Raw genomic sequence first — 15,534 nt, 5'->3', positions numbered from 1 at the left:
CAAACCCCACGCAGGGACAGCTGTCTGTAAAGCAGCAAGTTCATCCTTGACGGTTCCCAAGGGGGCCCCATCACTTCTAGAAGCGATGAAGGCCAGTGGTGATATTCACCCCCTAGCTGGGGCCTCCCGTGACCCCGGGAACCATCCCGACCTTCCCCTCTGGCGCAGTCTCTGCTCGCACGGAAACACATCTGACACACATGCGTCCACCACCCTGACTCCTAGGAGAAAGCCCATTCACTTAGACTTTCTTCCTGAGGGGCCCTGTGTTCTGAAGGGCCCGCTCATTTCCATTTCACCAAAGAGACAAGTCAGAATGTTTTCCAACTCTCCTTTCACCCTTCCGGCCAACAGAAGGGATTACTCCCATTCTCAGGAGATAGGCAGTAACCAGGGCCTCTAGGGGAGGCTTCCTCCAAAATGCTGCGAATGCAAACTGCATGAACTAGTGCATTTCACTTGGCAGGAAGGCCCGGGATGTGTCCACATGTCACAGGTGGGAGACAGGTGGGACCCAGAGATGTTTGGGGAAGGGGGCCAGACTGCACAGTAAACATCCTGGGCTGGGCTACCAGGGGAAGGGTCCTCCAGAAAGCCTGTCTTCCCATTGGGAGGCAGCCCTACCCCTGCACTTGGGAATATACTCATCATTGTCCCCGGGACTCCTGCTTCCCCACCTGTGAAACAGGACAACTCCCTGTCTTTCTCTCAGGGAACTGAGGACGAGAAATGGGATATTAAATGTGGCACGCTCTGCATCTCTCAGAAGGCAGGCAGGTAGTAGGTAAGCTCACAGGTGCAGTGGCATCCTCGCCATAGGGGGAAGGACTCAGCCATAAAGGGGCGGGGTGCAGAGGTGGGTGCACAGGTGCAAGTCCTCTCCTATGTCCAGCAGAGGTTTCCCCGGCAGTGCCTCGTCCTGCCTGGGCAGGTGCGTGTCACACCCCCCGGAGTTCACGTGCACCTAGCTGAATGCAGCAGTTCATGGAGCTGGGTGTTTTAGGTGGAGCCAGTTGTCACCCACCCATCCTGGACAGAGAATATTCTGGTCCACAGGCTCTCCAGGACCCCAAGGGAGGCACCATGTCAACCAGCCCATCCACCTGCCTCCAGAACTGAGGTGTTCACGGGACATGGGTCTTTCCAGTCCTGGGCAAACCAGGGCGACTGGTCGCCATGCTGGTGACTATGCAGTGTGACGGCTGGAAAGTGCTCCTGAAGCTCTGCTTTCTTGCCTGTCAAGAGCGCATGTCCTTGACACCCAAGACGTGCTCCTGGGTGAAGGACCACACAGGGCCTTCTTATGCATCAGGGACATCAGACGAGCCTCTCCACCTGGGGGATTTGAAAAGCTGCCCCCATTATGGACAGGGACCTTGAACACACATGGAATGCGTCCCTCAACTCAGCAGGCCATGGTGGAGCCCAAGAGGAGCGGGGGCCTGACCTGAGGTTTGGGGGAGCTCCCGGTCTAGACCCGTTCTGCCCAAGCCTCTGGGATTTATCAGATGAGCACGGCTTCCCAACGAGGCCCCATGCTACAAGCCTTCCATTAATTTACTACTCGATGGGAAATTACTCCTCACCCAGGAATATAAGTTTTCATCTTATTTTGAGTTAGATTCTTAAAGCAATTAGCAAGGCATCTGGCGATGACCTCACCGCCGTGGCTGGGCCCTGCAGGGCAGAAGGGCCGCCCTGAAGCTGCACAGACCCCTGGCTCCAGGCCCACGAGGGCAGTTCGGGGAGAGCGGGGAGCCCCTAGACACCGGTCCTGGGTCCTGGGAGGGACGTGGGGGTGGGGGGCACACGGAAGCCTCTGATATTTGCTGTTTGTGGGAGACGGCCTTTCCAGCACCACCTGCCCATGAAGCTCCTGGTGGCAATTGCCGAAAAGCCTCGGCAGCTGGGGCCATGGGCACATTTTCTATTTTTAATTGTTCGATAGGAATATTAACTCATCTAGGACCGCTCCCAAGACACACTTCCCGGCCAGAGGGTTTCCCCCATTTCCCAGACCTTCCTCTCTTTCCCTCTCTTGAGTCAGAAATCAACTTCAAAATTAGTAACTGGAGACACAGACCTCGGTGATTTTGCAAAGATCAGAGAACTGGGGAGAAAATAAAGCAGACACCCCTCACCCCAAGGCCCCAGGACGGACCTCTGCTCCCCTCCCCGAGCTGCTGATCCAAGCACACGTGGGCACCGCCACTGCTGCCACAACCCCGCTTTTCCTGGCTGAGGAAGACTCGCAGTCTCTCTCGCTCCCCTCGGTCAGCCCCACTGACCGTCTGCTCACTCTTCGATCTCGAGGGCCACCCAGAGGGGCTGGGGACACTGAGGAGGCCCCTAGGGAAGGAGGCACGTGTCCCAGGTCCCAGACGGGCCTGGCAAGAGGCTGACTCTCCTTTTCGCTTCCATCTCCGAAAGGAAGGGAGGGCTGGGTCTCTATGGAGCCCAGAGGAGAACCTGCCAGCAGCTCCTCTGTGGGAGCAACACCAAGGGCTCCCGGCCCAGTCCACCAGCAGCACAGTCACACACCCCAGCCCGAGCCAAGTGTCACTTGAGCTTGAGACGGACCACACTGCCGGGAAGAAAGTGTTAGGGATGAACCCAAACCCTTCGGTCCTGTCACCCCATATCCCGGGAGGCCCCCCAACAGCACGGGACCACTTGGTCTCCTCTCCCCTACGTGCCCTTGGCCCCCCTGCCCTGCTCTTCCTTCTCAAGGTCACGGGGCTGTCCACACCAGGAATATTTACTCACCAGACTGGCCCTGTTAGCAGCACTCACCACAAATATGCTTTCTGATAAAGTTGGCAGAAAAAAAGTTCTAGGGCTCAAAACAATGTCAGAAATCATCCCCCACCCCCAGCAAGTGAGGGTGAGGTGAGGCCTGCAACCAGGCTGCACAGCCAGCCGGGAAGAGTCCTGGGGGAGGCTTTTGTCACTCTCACGGTTCTCCTTCCTGTTTTACTTCCCAACATACAGCCTGTTGCCAGGGCACCGGGGGCTGGGATGGTTCTGAGCGGGTACTGGGGCTCGGCCCCCACGAGGCGCAGCCTAGAAGCAAGGGCACAGGGGGCAGGCCTCTGCCTCCCCCAAGCCAGGAGCCTCCTGGGAGCCTCCGGAGGACAAGGCCGGCGGCCTCTTACCTCTGCTTCTCCCCGGGCCGTCTCACCTCACTGAGCCCCCTTCCCACCCACCCGCCCTCCCTCGGTGCACATGGGCTTTAATGTTTTTATTACCTGTTTGACTCGCTGCCTTATTGCTTCTCCCCTTAATGGGGCCGTAACCGTGGAAACGAGGAATAAACGGCCACCAGAAAATGAGATGATTAAACAGGTCACCCTGGCAAAACAAACTCAGCCAAGGAACCTCTGGGGTGGGAGGGGAGGCTCCCCCTCCCCCAGCAGGACCAGAAGGCTTGGAGCAGGCCGCCCTGCATCCCTGTCCTTAGAACTGGGGCAGGTACTCGGGGGCGCCCCCTGCTGGGCAGTGGGGGCACCTGGCCGACCCCTCCCCAAGGCAGCCCGCCTGGCTTGCTGTGGCCTGGGCTCTCCGGCTCTGGGGTCTCCCGCTGCTGCCCACCAACACAGAGGTGACAACGGGGGCCACAGACAGGCACGCAGGGACGGAGACGTGTGAGAGCCCCCGCCTACTCCTCTCCTCTCTCATGCAGCTCCCCCCCAACCCTGAGGTCACAGAGAAAGCCCTGAAGAAAAGGCCTACGCAGGCCAAGCTCAACTCAAGAGGGTTTCCTCTGGGAACCCCTGGTCTCCTGAGACACAGAAATGTGCCCATCCCCCGCGTCTCCCTGCTCCCCGGAAGCCAGCGATGCCCTCCCCTCAGGCCAGGAGGCAGCAGGGACGCAGGGCCCTCTTGGCCTTCAGAGGAGTCTCCACAGCCTGGAGCCCAGGGCACTGGCTGAGGCTGTAGGGCCAGAAGCAGCCCCAGGAGGCAGCCCACGGAAGCTCCAAGGACCCCAGCCAGCTCAGGAACGGCCCAAACACTGTGCCAGGGGACAGAGGCCTGAAGTCTTAGCAACGCGGGGGGTGGGGGGCTCCTCCTGCCACTGGGTCTACCTAGCTGGAGGGGCCCTGGGACCCGGAGCAGGACCTGGAGAGGACGGATGGCCAAGCTGCAGGGAGATCTGCTGGCGGGGAGATGGAGACGGGCAGGGGAGGAAGTAGAGTCCCAGACCACCCTGGCCCCCGCCCTCTGGTCCCCCACAGGTCGCAGGGGGCTGCAGGTGCCAAAGACTCTCCCAGGCCCAAGCCACGGTCGCAGTCAGCAGCTACTGTGGCCCCATCTAACCACACAACGGCTGTCTTTAGCTCTGGGCCCCCTTCATGTCATTCCTAATCCCAGCCCCACTCCTTCCTGTAAACCAGGCTATAGAGAGCTCTCAAGGAGCTAAAACCCAGGTCCCCAGGGAATCGGCCAGCGTTTCCTGCCTGCCTCCTTCTGCCCCAACTAAGAAGCTGGGAGGCACTTGGCGAAGAGGCACATCAATCAATCAACTGCGCCAGCACTAACAGTGGGAAGGCACGAGACCAGCCCCGTACCCAGTGCCAGGAGGAACCGTCCACATAGAGCGACTGTAACGGAGCAGGAGGAGCAGCAGAGCAAAGTTCTTTCCTGGCCTTGACCTTCTGGGGGCCTGGGTACAGAAGTCTGAGTGCCACCCCGACACACCACTGCCATGGGCCCAACCAGATCCTCTGAGATGCAGGCCCCCAGCCAGCACCTTATCTCCTATCTCTTTCCAGGGCCAACTGGGTAGGAGGCTTTAAAGAGGAGGGGCCAGGTAGGCTGGAGGGCCTGGCTGTAGGGAGCCGGGTGGTCCGGATGGGAAGGGCAGAAAGCTGTGGTTGCAGGATGGGAAGCAGGAGTGCGCCTGGGTGGGGGTGGGGGTGGGGGTGGAGAGGACGATAAGGCAGCAGGGAGAAAGGCCACCTGGAAGTCCACAAGGTGCTGGGGGTGCAGAGAACACCTGGCTGCCTATCTCCTGTCCCATTACTTCCCATCCTTTATCAAGTTCAAAGGCCACTCCTTCAGAGAGCACCCTGAGCTCCCCACCCTGTGCTCCTCGCCCGGCCCGGCCGTGTGACAGAGGAACACACCTGCCTCCCTCCACCAGGCAGATCCTGGAGACCAGGGAAGGCCCCAGCGGCTGCGGCTTCACCACGGCAGCAACTCCAGCAGGTGCTCCCTCAGGCCTTCTGAATCCCTGGCCTCACCACCCGCAGGGGGCCTCTTCTGGGACAGGGGACACTATGTCTGGACCAAAGCGAGCTGTGAGGATGTCAGACTGCCCTGAGGCAGCCAGAGAGGTGAATGCTGGACCATCAAGTGGCCGATTTCCACCACCCATCCGGGGACGCCAGCCTTCTCCTCCTCCCCTGCTCCTTCTTCCTCCTGCTGTACCGTGGCCCAGCGACCCCAGAATAGCAGCTGCCCACCTTGGGGACCCACAGGCTGGAATTACTACAGAGCAACTTCCTTCTTGCCCCCCAAAGATGATGAGAGGTAGGAGGAGATGTGGCAGGCACCAGGGGGTCAAGGTTTAAAGCCCAACTCAGACAGGAGCAGCCTTGTGGGCCCTGGGGCTGGAGAGAAACGGCCTGACCCCTGGAAGCAGGCGGGCCAGCCAGAGGAGCCTGGTGGTGGGCCAGCCCCATTAACCTGGCGGGGTTGGGGCAGGGGAGCCCGAGCCTGGACTCTTCCCGGCCCCACCCGATCCCCAGCCCAGGGACTCGAGCCAGGGGCAGCAGCTCTAATGAGGAGATGCTGCTGCGTGACTCAGCCCTCCAAAGGTGTCTCCATTTATTTTATTTTTCCATCATAAAAACCCAAGCTGCAAGTCAGCCAGATTCCCTGGCCGTGGGGGCTGGGCGAACAGTGGCAGGACGGCCAGGCCGCGCAGGGTCTCGGTGGCCCCGGGGCCCTTCTCAGAGAGGACAGCCAAGATCTCCTGGCCCGGCCCTCCAGGGAGAGAGGGCCTGGGGTGGGCCCTCTAGGGATCCTTCCAGAGCCACCCTTGCTGCCTCTGGCTCCTGTTGCAAGAGAACGGCTACGCCAGGGCTTTGTACCCTGGATTGCGCTCTGACATCTCACGACTAGGACCACAGCTGGTTCAAGGGCCACGTCGCAGCCCAGAGACACCTGTCTGCAATGCCTTCTTCCAGAGAGGAGGCCCAAGCCGTGTGCTTCTGTCCTCGTCCACTCCCCTGCCCCCAGAGCTCGCGGAAGCTCTGCGGCACAATGGAGTTGGGAGCCAGGGAGCAAGAGGCCTGAGAGGTCCTCTGATGCTCGGGGCCCCACCAACGTCACAGCCAGCCTGTGTGAATGGTACCAGGAAGCCGGCTACTTCCGAGACAGCCCGTCTGTCCTTGGCTCTGACTGCTCCTTCCTGCCAAGATGGCACCTACCCCTCGGCAGACTGGCAAAACCGGTGCCCAACCTGACTGCAGGGACCGGCCCAGCGCAGACTGGTCGAGTGGGTGTATCTAGCCAAGTAAAGGCTTGAGGAAGAAACATTGAGGACAACCTGCTGGGGCTTCCTGCACAGCTGAGGCCAGGGCTGGGGTGCAACGGTGGGGGCGCGGGTGTCCGTGCGCGATGCCTGGGGCTCCCGGCCCTCCTCCCACTGACCTCCCCTTGACACCATGGTGACCCAGTGGACAGTGTCACCCCTCTCGGCTCTCTGTCCGAGGCCATCCCCTTGAACTGGCTCACTTGCGCCTTGGCCCCTGACCTGCAGGGCCTCACTGATGGACAGGTCAGCCCTGGGCAGCCCCTCCTCTCCTCCTCATGCTCTCCCTGGGGACAGCGGGGCAGTCACAACCAGACCCTAAGAACCAAGGGCAAGTTCCTTCTCATAGCTCTACTGTTGCTTCAGGCCTCCAGTCCTGCTGGGGCCCAGCTGGAGCCTGGTGGGGGGTGGCTAGTCCTGGGGAGCTTCCCAACTGCAGGATGGATTTACCTGTGTCTGAAAGCTCCCTCCCTCTCCCCTCCCCTGCCCTGCTCCCTCCCCCAGGGAAATCACTCTAAAAGGGCCTAATGGAACTATGTCCTCCTCTCTTCCTCTCTCTCCTCCCTCCCTCCTCTCTTTCCCTTTCCTTTTTTTTTTATTAGCATTTGTGGAATTTATTCCCAAACTCTCCTAATCTTCCGTACACAACCATTTGATTTGCATAACCCAACCCCCTCTCATAAAAACTGGCTGCTAGTTTAATTAAAAAATGTAAATTTGCTGTCATCTCGGGGCCTGGTGAATTAGGACGACATCGGCATTTTTTATTGCTAAAGACGTCCAGATTGATCCAGCCCTTGGCTGAACTATGGTAGGGGAACAAGGGTCCACATGGCCCCTGAGGGTCCTGGGGTCCTGCCGTCCCTCCTGAGAAGCCCAGGTTCTCCAGCACTGAATGGCTTCTGGACGGGGTGCTTCAGGACCCAGACCTGTCCCAGGCGGGAGAGGACGTCGACCCCTGATCTCATGCTTACAGGGCCCCTGGCGCCCAGCAACCTCTATGGGGCTAGTGTCTCCACACTGTGCTGTACTGTGCCAGAGAAGCTCTCGGGGAAGCCGTCCTGGGTCCCCCGAGAACAGAGCCCCTCACAGCACCAGCGCGGAGCCCTGCTAGCCACGAGCCCTTCGGCCGCAGCCGGGGCCAGAAGCACACCCCAGGCACTGAGGGTGCACCCCAAGATGGGCTCACAGGGGATCTCAGAGTGCCCACCTGCTTCCCTTTTTTTGTGAAGAGGGAAAAAAGTGCTTTTCTTTGGAAGTTCTGAAATTAAGTGAAACTTCCAAATTCAGAGAAAAGGCTGAGCTGGTAGCAGCAGATGACTCCTCCAGGAAGAGTGTGCGCTAAGACACCTCGAGCTCCGCCCGCTGACAGGCCAGAGCTCTGGGCTGCGGGGAGAGCCCTGCTCCCTCGGGAGGGGGACCTGTCCACCTCAGTGGCTCCTCCAGAGCCTAACCCTGGGGCGCTGGAGCAGTCCGTCTCCCTCAGCCCCGGAGACGCTCTAGAAGGTTCTGCCTCCCACAGGCCCAGGAGCCTCTCTCTGGTCCGGGACACCCTCCAGGAGGGCTCTGGGGTCATGTGCCCCCAGCAGACGGGGAGGGACCATTGGTGTAAGGCAGGAAGACAGATGCCAGCTCCAGCTGGCACCCAGGTTACAAGGAGGAAGACAAGGAGGGCCCGCCTGCCAGCTGAGTAATGCCTGGGCCCGCGGTGCCCGCCCACAAGCAGAGCCCAGGCCGGGCAGGGGGTGGTGCAGGGCGCCTGGCCCATCTCTAAGGCCTGCTCCTGGGCTGGGTTGGGCGGGGGCCCTTCTTCTGAAGAAAGGGGGTGGGGTCCGGGGGCAGGAGGCGATGAAACACCTGATTACACCTGATTACAGTGGGGGTGGGCGTGCGTGGAGGCCAGGGAGGGGTGGGGGCAGCAGTGGCCTTACAGACCTTCACAGCTTTGCCCAGCAGGGGGTGTCACACCTTTCCTGGGCACGCAGGCCCCAAGGACCTCCACATCACAGTACCTGAGATCACACCTGCTGGACACGGACAAAACTCGGAGCCACCGCCCCTGCCCGCACACACGCACCCACTTCCCAAAGCTGACCACCGTGTCACCCACCCTGGACCCCCCAGTACTGCCTCCCTCCTGCTCTCTCTGCCCACTCCCCTTTGACCTCAGAAGGTCAAATGTCAGCTCATGGGTCCCAAGGGGCAACGCCATGAACTTGGGCTCATTACAAACAACAACCCTGACAGCCACCTATTCTTCTCTAAATGAGACAGGAGGGTTCAGAGATCATCGTCAATGAATTATCAGTCTGTTTACTACGGACTTCTTTCAAAATACATTGAGAAAGAAAGCAGTGGCTTTTGTCAGGCCAGGATCTGAGGGTCCTGGTCAAAATGTGGTTTCAAGAGAGAGGGCTAATTGAAAGCCTGAGGCGCTTATGGTAAACCTCACTCTGGGCTCCGGTTGGAACCCCAGATGGGAAGAAAAGAAAAGCACTGAAAAAATTAGATTAAAACCAATGAAAACACCAAAATATCAGGATAAACTGCCCCAAGCCAGCACCGTGCTACCTGGGAGCCTAGTCTCTGTGCCATACTAGGCCCCCCCAAAACCCACAGTTCAAATTCAGTAGTTTGTCTGGTGTACCCCTTGTGTGTGTGGGGAGCTACAAAAGGGGAGGGGAGAGAGTCCTGGGCCCCTCACTTTGAACTGATAACAGCCGCCTCATCCCACGGATTCTCAGGTGAAAAATACTCATTAGCCATAATAAGCAGCTTGATCATCCGACACAGCCTTGTCCCAAATAAATTAAATTCCTTTACCTTGAGACAGTCGCCCCGAAACCAGACTAACCACCTTTCCCAACAGGACGCTGCTTTCAAAAACTAAACCACCCCCCACTAAAAAAATAAAAACACACACCCCAGAGCCTGACACACAGAGATCTTTGCCGGAGAAAAAGAACACACACACACACACACACACACACACACACACACACACCACGGAGCCATTCAAAAAACGCGGAGAACAAAAACCCCCACAAAAAACCCCTAAATCCTCTCTCTGGGTGCCCCCCAGCTCCCTCTCCCCTCGGTTCTTTCATAATGACAAGCATCAAATTAGTCACAGTCACTAAGCAAGTAACAAATAATAACAATAATATCATCAGAAGCCTCGCAATCCAGAAACCAGGGCGAGAAGCGCAGCGGGCGCCGGACCCTCTCCAGGCCAGCCCCCACCCCTGCTCAGCTGCTACCTCATTGGGCTAAAAATACTAACTTCCGTAAAAGAACCGAAAGAAAAGTGAAAGAGCCTCCCCTGGTTCCCACCGCCGGTACCTGTACCAAGATCCATGCTCCTCTCTTTGGTCCCAAACTCTTCGAGGAACGCCAAAAACAGAAGGGGAAAGAAAAAAAACATCTGTTTAGTGTCTCGTGGGGCCCCCGCCGCCCCCCCGCCCCCGCGGCCCGCCGCCCGCCCCCGCCCCCCCCGCGGGCGCCGGAGCGGTCCCCGGACCCGGCGCGGGGCAGCAGCCCGGGCAGAGCCCAAGTTTCTGCCGCCCGCCGGGCCGCCCGCCCCCGCCGCTCTCGCGCTCCGGCATCGCGCGCTCCGCAGCTCCGCTCCGCTCTCCACTTTACTAAACTAAAAGAGAAACTATTTATAGACGCGGCCCGGGTCGGGGGTCCGGGCGGCCCGGCCGAGGGGCGCCCCCGCCCGCGCCCCGCGCCCCCCGCGCCCCCGCCCGCGCCCCCCGCCCGAGCCCGGCCCGAGCCCCGCGGCGGCGCCCCCTGCCCTCCCCCGCCCCAGCGCCGCACTCACCATAGTCGGAGAGTCGAAAGCCGAATTCACTTAAATAATCAACTTTCATAATACTTAATTAATGCCTAATTGCAACTGATTACTCCCCGAATAACAAGTTGTTTTAAAGCCCTGATGTCATTGCTCCTGACGGTAACACTCAGGGTAACAGTTTGGCAGGAGGGAGCGGGCGGGCGGGAGGGCCGGGGGCGCTGCCAGGCGCCGAGGTGATTGGCAGGGCGGCCCCGGCACCGCCTCCTCCGGGCCCCGCGCACCGCCCCGGCAGGTGAAAGAGCAGCGCGGGGCCCGCCCGTGCCCGCCCGTGCGCGCCCCCGCCCGCGCCCGCGCCCCCGCCGCCCGCGCCCCCGCCGCCAGAGTGAATGGGCGCGCGCTCGCCCGCCGCCGCGCCCCCGCCCGCGCCCCCGCCGCCCCCACGCGGACGCGCGGCCCCGCCGCCCCCGCCCCGGCCCGCCTCATTGGCCCAGCGACGCCCCAAACCTCAGACTTCGAGAGGGGGAGGCGGGGCCTCGGCGCGGGACGGGCGGCGGGGGGGGGGGGGGCGGCGCTCGGGTCCCCGCGCCCACTCCCGCGCCCCCCTTGCGCTCCCCACCCGCCCTGCCCCGCGCACTCCCGCGCTCCCCCTCCCCCGCGCGCTCCTGCGCTCCCTCCCAACCCCACCCCCGCGCGCTCCCGCGCCCTTGCCCCGCGCACTCCCTCCCGCGCTCCTCTCCCCCGCGTGCTCCCGCGCCGCTCCCAACCCCACCCCCCGCGCGCTCCTGCGCTCCCTCCCGCGCTCTCCCTCCCCCGCGTGCTCCCGCGCCCCTGCCAACCCCACCCCCCGCGCGCTCCCCCCCTTATCCCGCGCGCTCCCGCGACCCTCCCAACCCCACCCCCCCGCGCGCCCCCGTGCTCCCGTGCCCTCTCCCAACCCCACCCCCCGCGCGCTCCCGCGCTCCCCCTTGCCCCGAGCGCCCCCCCCCCCGCGTGCTCCCGTGCCCTCTCCCAACCCCACCCCCCGCGCGCTCCCGCGCTCCCCCCTTGCCCCGAGCGCCCCCCCCCCCCCCCGCGTGCTCCCGTGCGCTCTCTCAACCCCACCCCCCGCGCGCTCCTGCGCTCCCTTCCGCGCTCTCCCTCCCCCGCGTGCTCCCGCGCCCCTCCCAACACCACCCCCCGCGCGCTCCGGCGCCCTTGCCCTGCGCGCTCCCTCCGGCGTGCTCCCGTGCCCTCTCCCAACCCCGCCGCGCGCTCCCGCGCTCCCCCCTTGCCCCGCGCGCTCCCTCCCGCGCTCCTCTCCCCCTCGTGTGCTCTCACGCCCCTCCCAACCCCCCTCCCGCGCGTTCCCGCGCTCCCTCCCGCGCTCCCTCCATACACCCGGGGGAGGACTCGCTCCCTTTCCGCGCCCCTGCCCCGCGCGCTCCCGCGCTCCGGGCGCTGGCTGGCCCCGGGACTCCCCGCGCACAGGGCCACGCAAACTTTTCCACGAGGGCGGGCGCAGGGGTGAGCGCTGCGGGGCCGTGCCTGCTGGGTGGCGCGCCCTGAGGACTCAGGGCACGGGGACATCCGGGCTCGTGTTTCCCCTCCTAGCTGACTCTGATGGTGGGGGCAGTGGCGAGGCTGTTCTGTGCCCAGGAGTTAAAGCTGCGGGGGGCGGGGGTGGGCCTGGGGGGGGCAGGCGGGACAGGACACACGCGTGGGCCTCGCGGAGCCCTGCGCCACCCGCTGCAGACTGCGGGGAGAGCCAGGACCCCTGGCTTCCACTTTGCCTTGAAAAGCACTCGGGTGTCCTCCCGGACCCCAGCTGCCCCAGGCCGACCCAGACCCCCTTACACATCCCTGCTCTCCGCTAGGGCTTCTCTCCCCTTCCTCTGCCCTAAAGGTCAGCCTCCCTGGCCCCACAGTGGGGTCAGGAGGGGCATCCAGCACCTCCTCGTTCCCCCACTCCACTGGGCAGCCTTTACTCGAGTCACCCCACACAGACTCAGGCCAGCACCTGCCTTGGCTCCCTCTGCCCTCCTGCCCCTGCAGGCCTCAATAAAGAGCTTGGCCCCAGCGTCCTGCCACCTGCCCCTCCGACAGGGGTCACAGTCTGCCAGCCCCTCTCTGGACCAGAGCTCCTGTGCACTTTCCTAGGCCCTGCTCTTTCCCCCAGAGAGAGCACTCTGGTGGGTCTCTCTGTCCCCAGATGTCCCGGCTCTGGCCAGATGTGTTGAAATTCCTTTATTTTCATGATCCAAGTTACCCACTGGACTTGGAGGGCCTCCAGGAAGGAGGCAGCCAGGTGAGCAGGAGCGTAGACAGCTCTGCTAGCCCAGTACCTAGGTCTCACTGTCACTAGCTCTCCCTGTGTCCCTTGGGTGACAGCGCTGGGCTCTGCTCTCCTCCTGGTTCAGGGAAGGCCACACTGCCTCTAGGTAGGGGAGGGGAAGAGACCCTGGGTTTTCTCTGATCTTTGGGCAGGATTCAGCAAAATGGCACTGGCTTATTTTTGCAATATTTCTGTTTTGCAAAGGGAGAAGCCCAGGGAAAACTTGGGACAAAAAAATCAGAGAATAATCTTAGTCTATTCTTTCTCCCACTTTCCCCTTACTTTTGTTCTTCATTTTCTTTTTCTTCTTTTTTGTTGTTGTTCCAAATGGCCCAACAGAGAGATTAGCATCCCTTCCCTATCTGCCCTCCCCGGTGCCTTCTTGGAGAGACCCCTTTGCCTATCCACAGGCAGCCCTCTGCCAGTCAGTCATGCCCGTTACTATGTAGAAAAGCAGCTGGAGAGACCCAGACACTTTACTGAGGATTCCCTTGATCCTGAAACCCTGAGCAGAGCATTAGAGCTTCTGAACCAAGCCATGTGCTACCAGGCGGTGAGGACAAGCGGTGGCGCAGGCCAATCTCTGAAGGCATCTCTGCGTCCGGTACTACTCTGCAGTATACGCATGGCTCTGGCTGCCCTCACCTCTGACTCTCCAAAGCAAGGCTTACAGCTTTGGGCTGCAACGTCAGGCAGGCAGTCCCAACCCGATCCTGAGTGTCTGCCTCCCCACCTGGGCAGCTGGGTATGGAAGGAAGCCTGAAGACCTACGTCACATAGGAGTGGAAGGGTGATTTCTGGGTTTATTTGATGATGCACGTATGGGGAGCCCCCTGCATATGTGGCCCACACAGCCTGCTAGCTATCTCTGAAGGTCCTTCTGGGCTTCTGCTGATGGGGCTCAGGGCATGCCTTCCAGTCACCTAGACAAGGCCTGCTGACTTGGCTGCATGGTGACTTTGGGGCCTGCGGTGGAAGGACGCAGGGCAGACAGGGCCAGCCAGAGGGACCCGTCAAGCACGGTGGTGGAGGGAGGAGTGGGCTGCCTGTAGAGCCTCTGTTGTGCCAAGGCAAGAGCCACAGTCGGCCACTACAGGCTTACGAGGGCTTGCCCAAGAGCAGATAGGCCAGGGAGGCACAGAGAATGAGGCCATCTTGGCGTGTTATGATTTGAGAAAGTCTGAGAAGAAGGCTGAGGCATTGAGGTCATGAGGTGTGAGTCAGAGGCTGCATAATGGAGGGGGTCCCCAGATTCCTGTGTCTCTCTCTCCCCTTGGGTGTGTGCTCAGAGGAAGGGGAGAGGCTCAGGACTCTGGCATCTCTAAGGTTATGGCCCATTTTTGCATTGAGAACCCCAATGCGGTGACCCCAAGGCCAGGCCCCAGGGAGGACATCTGTGCCTGGGACTCGGGGCACGGGAAGCCCGCCCAATGCCTCAATTCTTCCCGGTCTCAAGGCCCTGGGCCCAGAGACACCAGTACCTCCTTACATGCCCCATCCCATCCCCAAGAGAAAATGCAGAGCCGTGCCCAGCAGTCCCAGCCGCCAGGCCCCTCGCGGGCCCGGGGAAATCCGTCAGCTCTCTCCAGGCCGCGTCCGGGGTTGGCTCCGGGTCCCCTCACACCCCCAGAGTGGGCCCACTCATTCTCTCCCCCTCCCGAGCCCGGGGCCTTCTCACTCACCAGCCTGTTTACACACCAGGTATCTCAGGCTTTATCTGCTCTCATTCTGAATTTGTAACTTTCACATAAACTTGAACAAAGCTCCTTTTGTTCCTGCACCCCACCCCAGGATCCCAATAAACTGGTTCCCTCTGAGGCGACTGGGCCAGGGCACAGGAGCCTTGGCCAAAGGACTGTGTGTACATGTGAACAAGCATGTTCGCACCTGCGAGGGAGTCCGTGTGTTTGCGTGTGAGTGCACTGCTCTGGCTGACAGTGGGAGGGTGTCAGGGAGAGCGTCGAGTGAGCAAAGTGTGGACAGGAAGCACCCCGGCACGGGGATGGGACAGTCTGCTCGGGCACCAGAAGTCGCGGGCCCTGGACAGGTGGGTGTCCGGGCGGGGGGCAAGCAGGGTCAGAGAAGACACAGGGCAGAGAGGAGCGGTGGAGCGGGTGGTGCAGCGAGGGGCCGAGGCCAGGCTCAAGCTGAGTATAAGGCAGATACAGGGATCGCATTATGGCAGTAGAGGGGCTGGCAGAGCCGCACGCTCGGCCCCGTAATCCTGTTAGCCAGCAATCTCCATTCCGAAAGAGCTTCATTTCTTTGTGAATATTTGTAAACTAGATATCTAATGGAAAATTATAGGAAAATTATAGTGAAATTCATGACGGAGAAATCCGATTATCCCTAATTCAATTATGCCATCTTAGCCCACACAGCACATTTCCCATTTTTTTCCCATAAATACCGATGCCAGGGGTCCCGGTAATCAAATAAAATTGAAAATCATCTTCCCATTAAATTCAATTAGCCGCAATTTCTAAAGCCTATCAGAGATTTTAATTACTAAATTATAAAATTCTCCAATGCTAAATTGAAACCAAAAAAATTGCACATCCTTATATTTCAGAGAAAAAAAAAAGGGGGGCCAGCAAAATCCTTGGAAAAAATGCCCTCCTTTCTGTACCCAGCTCCGAAGCAGGTTCCCCACCTGGAGGGACCTCACATCACTGCCTACTTGCCCAGTTGGGGATGAATCCAGGGGCATGGAAGACAGGCCTCTGCCAGGGAGGGGTTGAGGCATGGTAATTTAGCAGAGGAGCAAACCACACCCCCAAGCTTCAGCTTGGCTGGCCCCGAGAGAGGACCTGCCTTCCTCACTGGCTGTCCCAGCTCCTGAAATACTCTCAACTCTGTCCCCCACGGACAGGCCTATAACTGCCACCT

At 60.7% G+C, this 15,534-nt stretch overlaps 1 protein-coding gene across 8 annotated transcripts in view; it reads right to left on the bottom strand.

Moving 5' to 3' along the window:
• Nucleotides 1-15,534, bottom strand: part of CASZ1 (castor zinc finger 1) — a 141,506-nt gene that overhangs the window by 41,436 nt on the left and 84,536 nt on the right. For 6 of the 8 annotated variants that reach the window (XM_041765248.1, XM_041765251.1, XM_041765254.1 and 3 more), the window contains one exon: nucleotides 9,881-9,919. In XM_041765248.1, the coding sequence (XP_041621182.1) occupies nucleotides 9,881-9,896 (16 nt within the window). In that variant the 5' untranslated portion in view covers nucleotides 9,897-9,919. Of the gene's footprint in view, nucleotides 1-9,880; nucleotides 9,920-10,361; nucleotides 10,853-15,534 lie in introns of those variants that run through there. The other 2 variants (XM_041765247.1, XM_041765255.1) reach the window with 2 other exon arrangements.

This window comes from Vulpes lagopus, chromosome 8 (assembly GCF_018345385.1).
Source record: "Vulpes lagopus strain Blue_001 chromosome 8, ASM1834538v1, whole genome shotgun sequence".
NCBI lineage: Eukaryota > Metazoa > Chordata > Mammalia > Carnivora > Canidae > Vulpes > Vulpes lagopus.
This window is presented reverse-complemented; position numbering and strand designations above follow the sequence as displayed.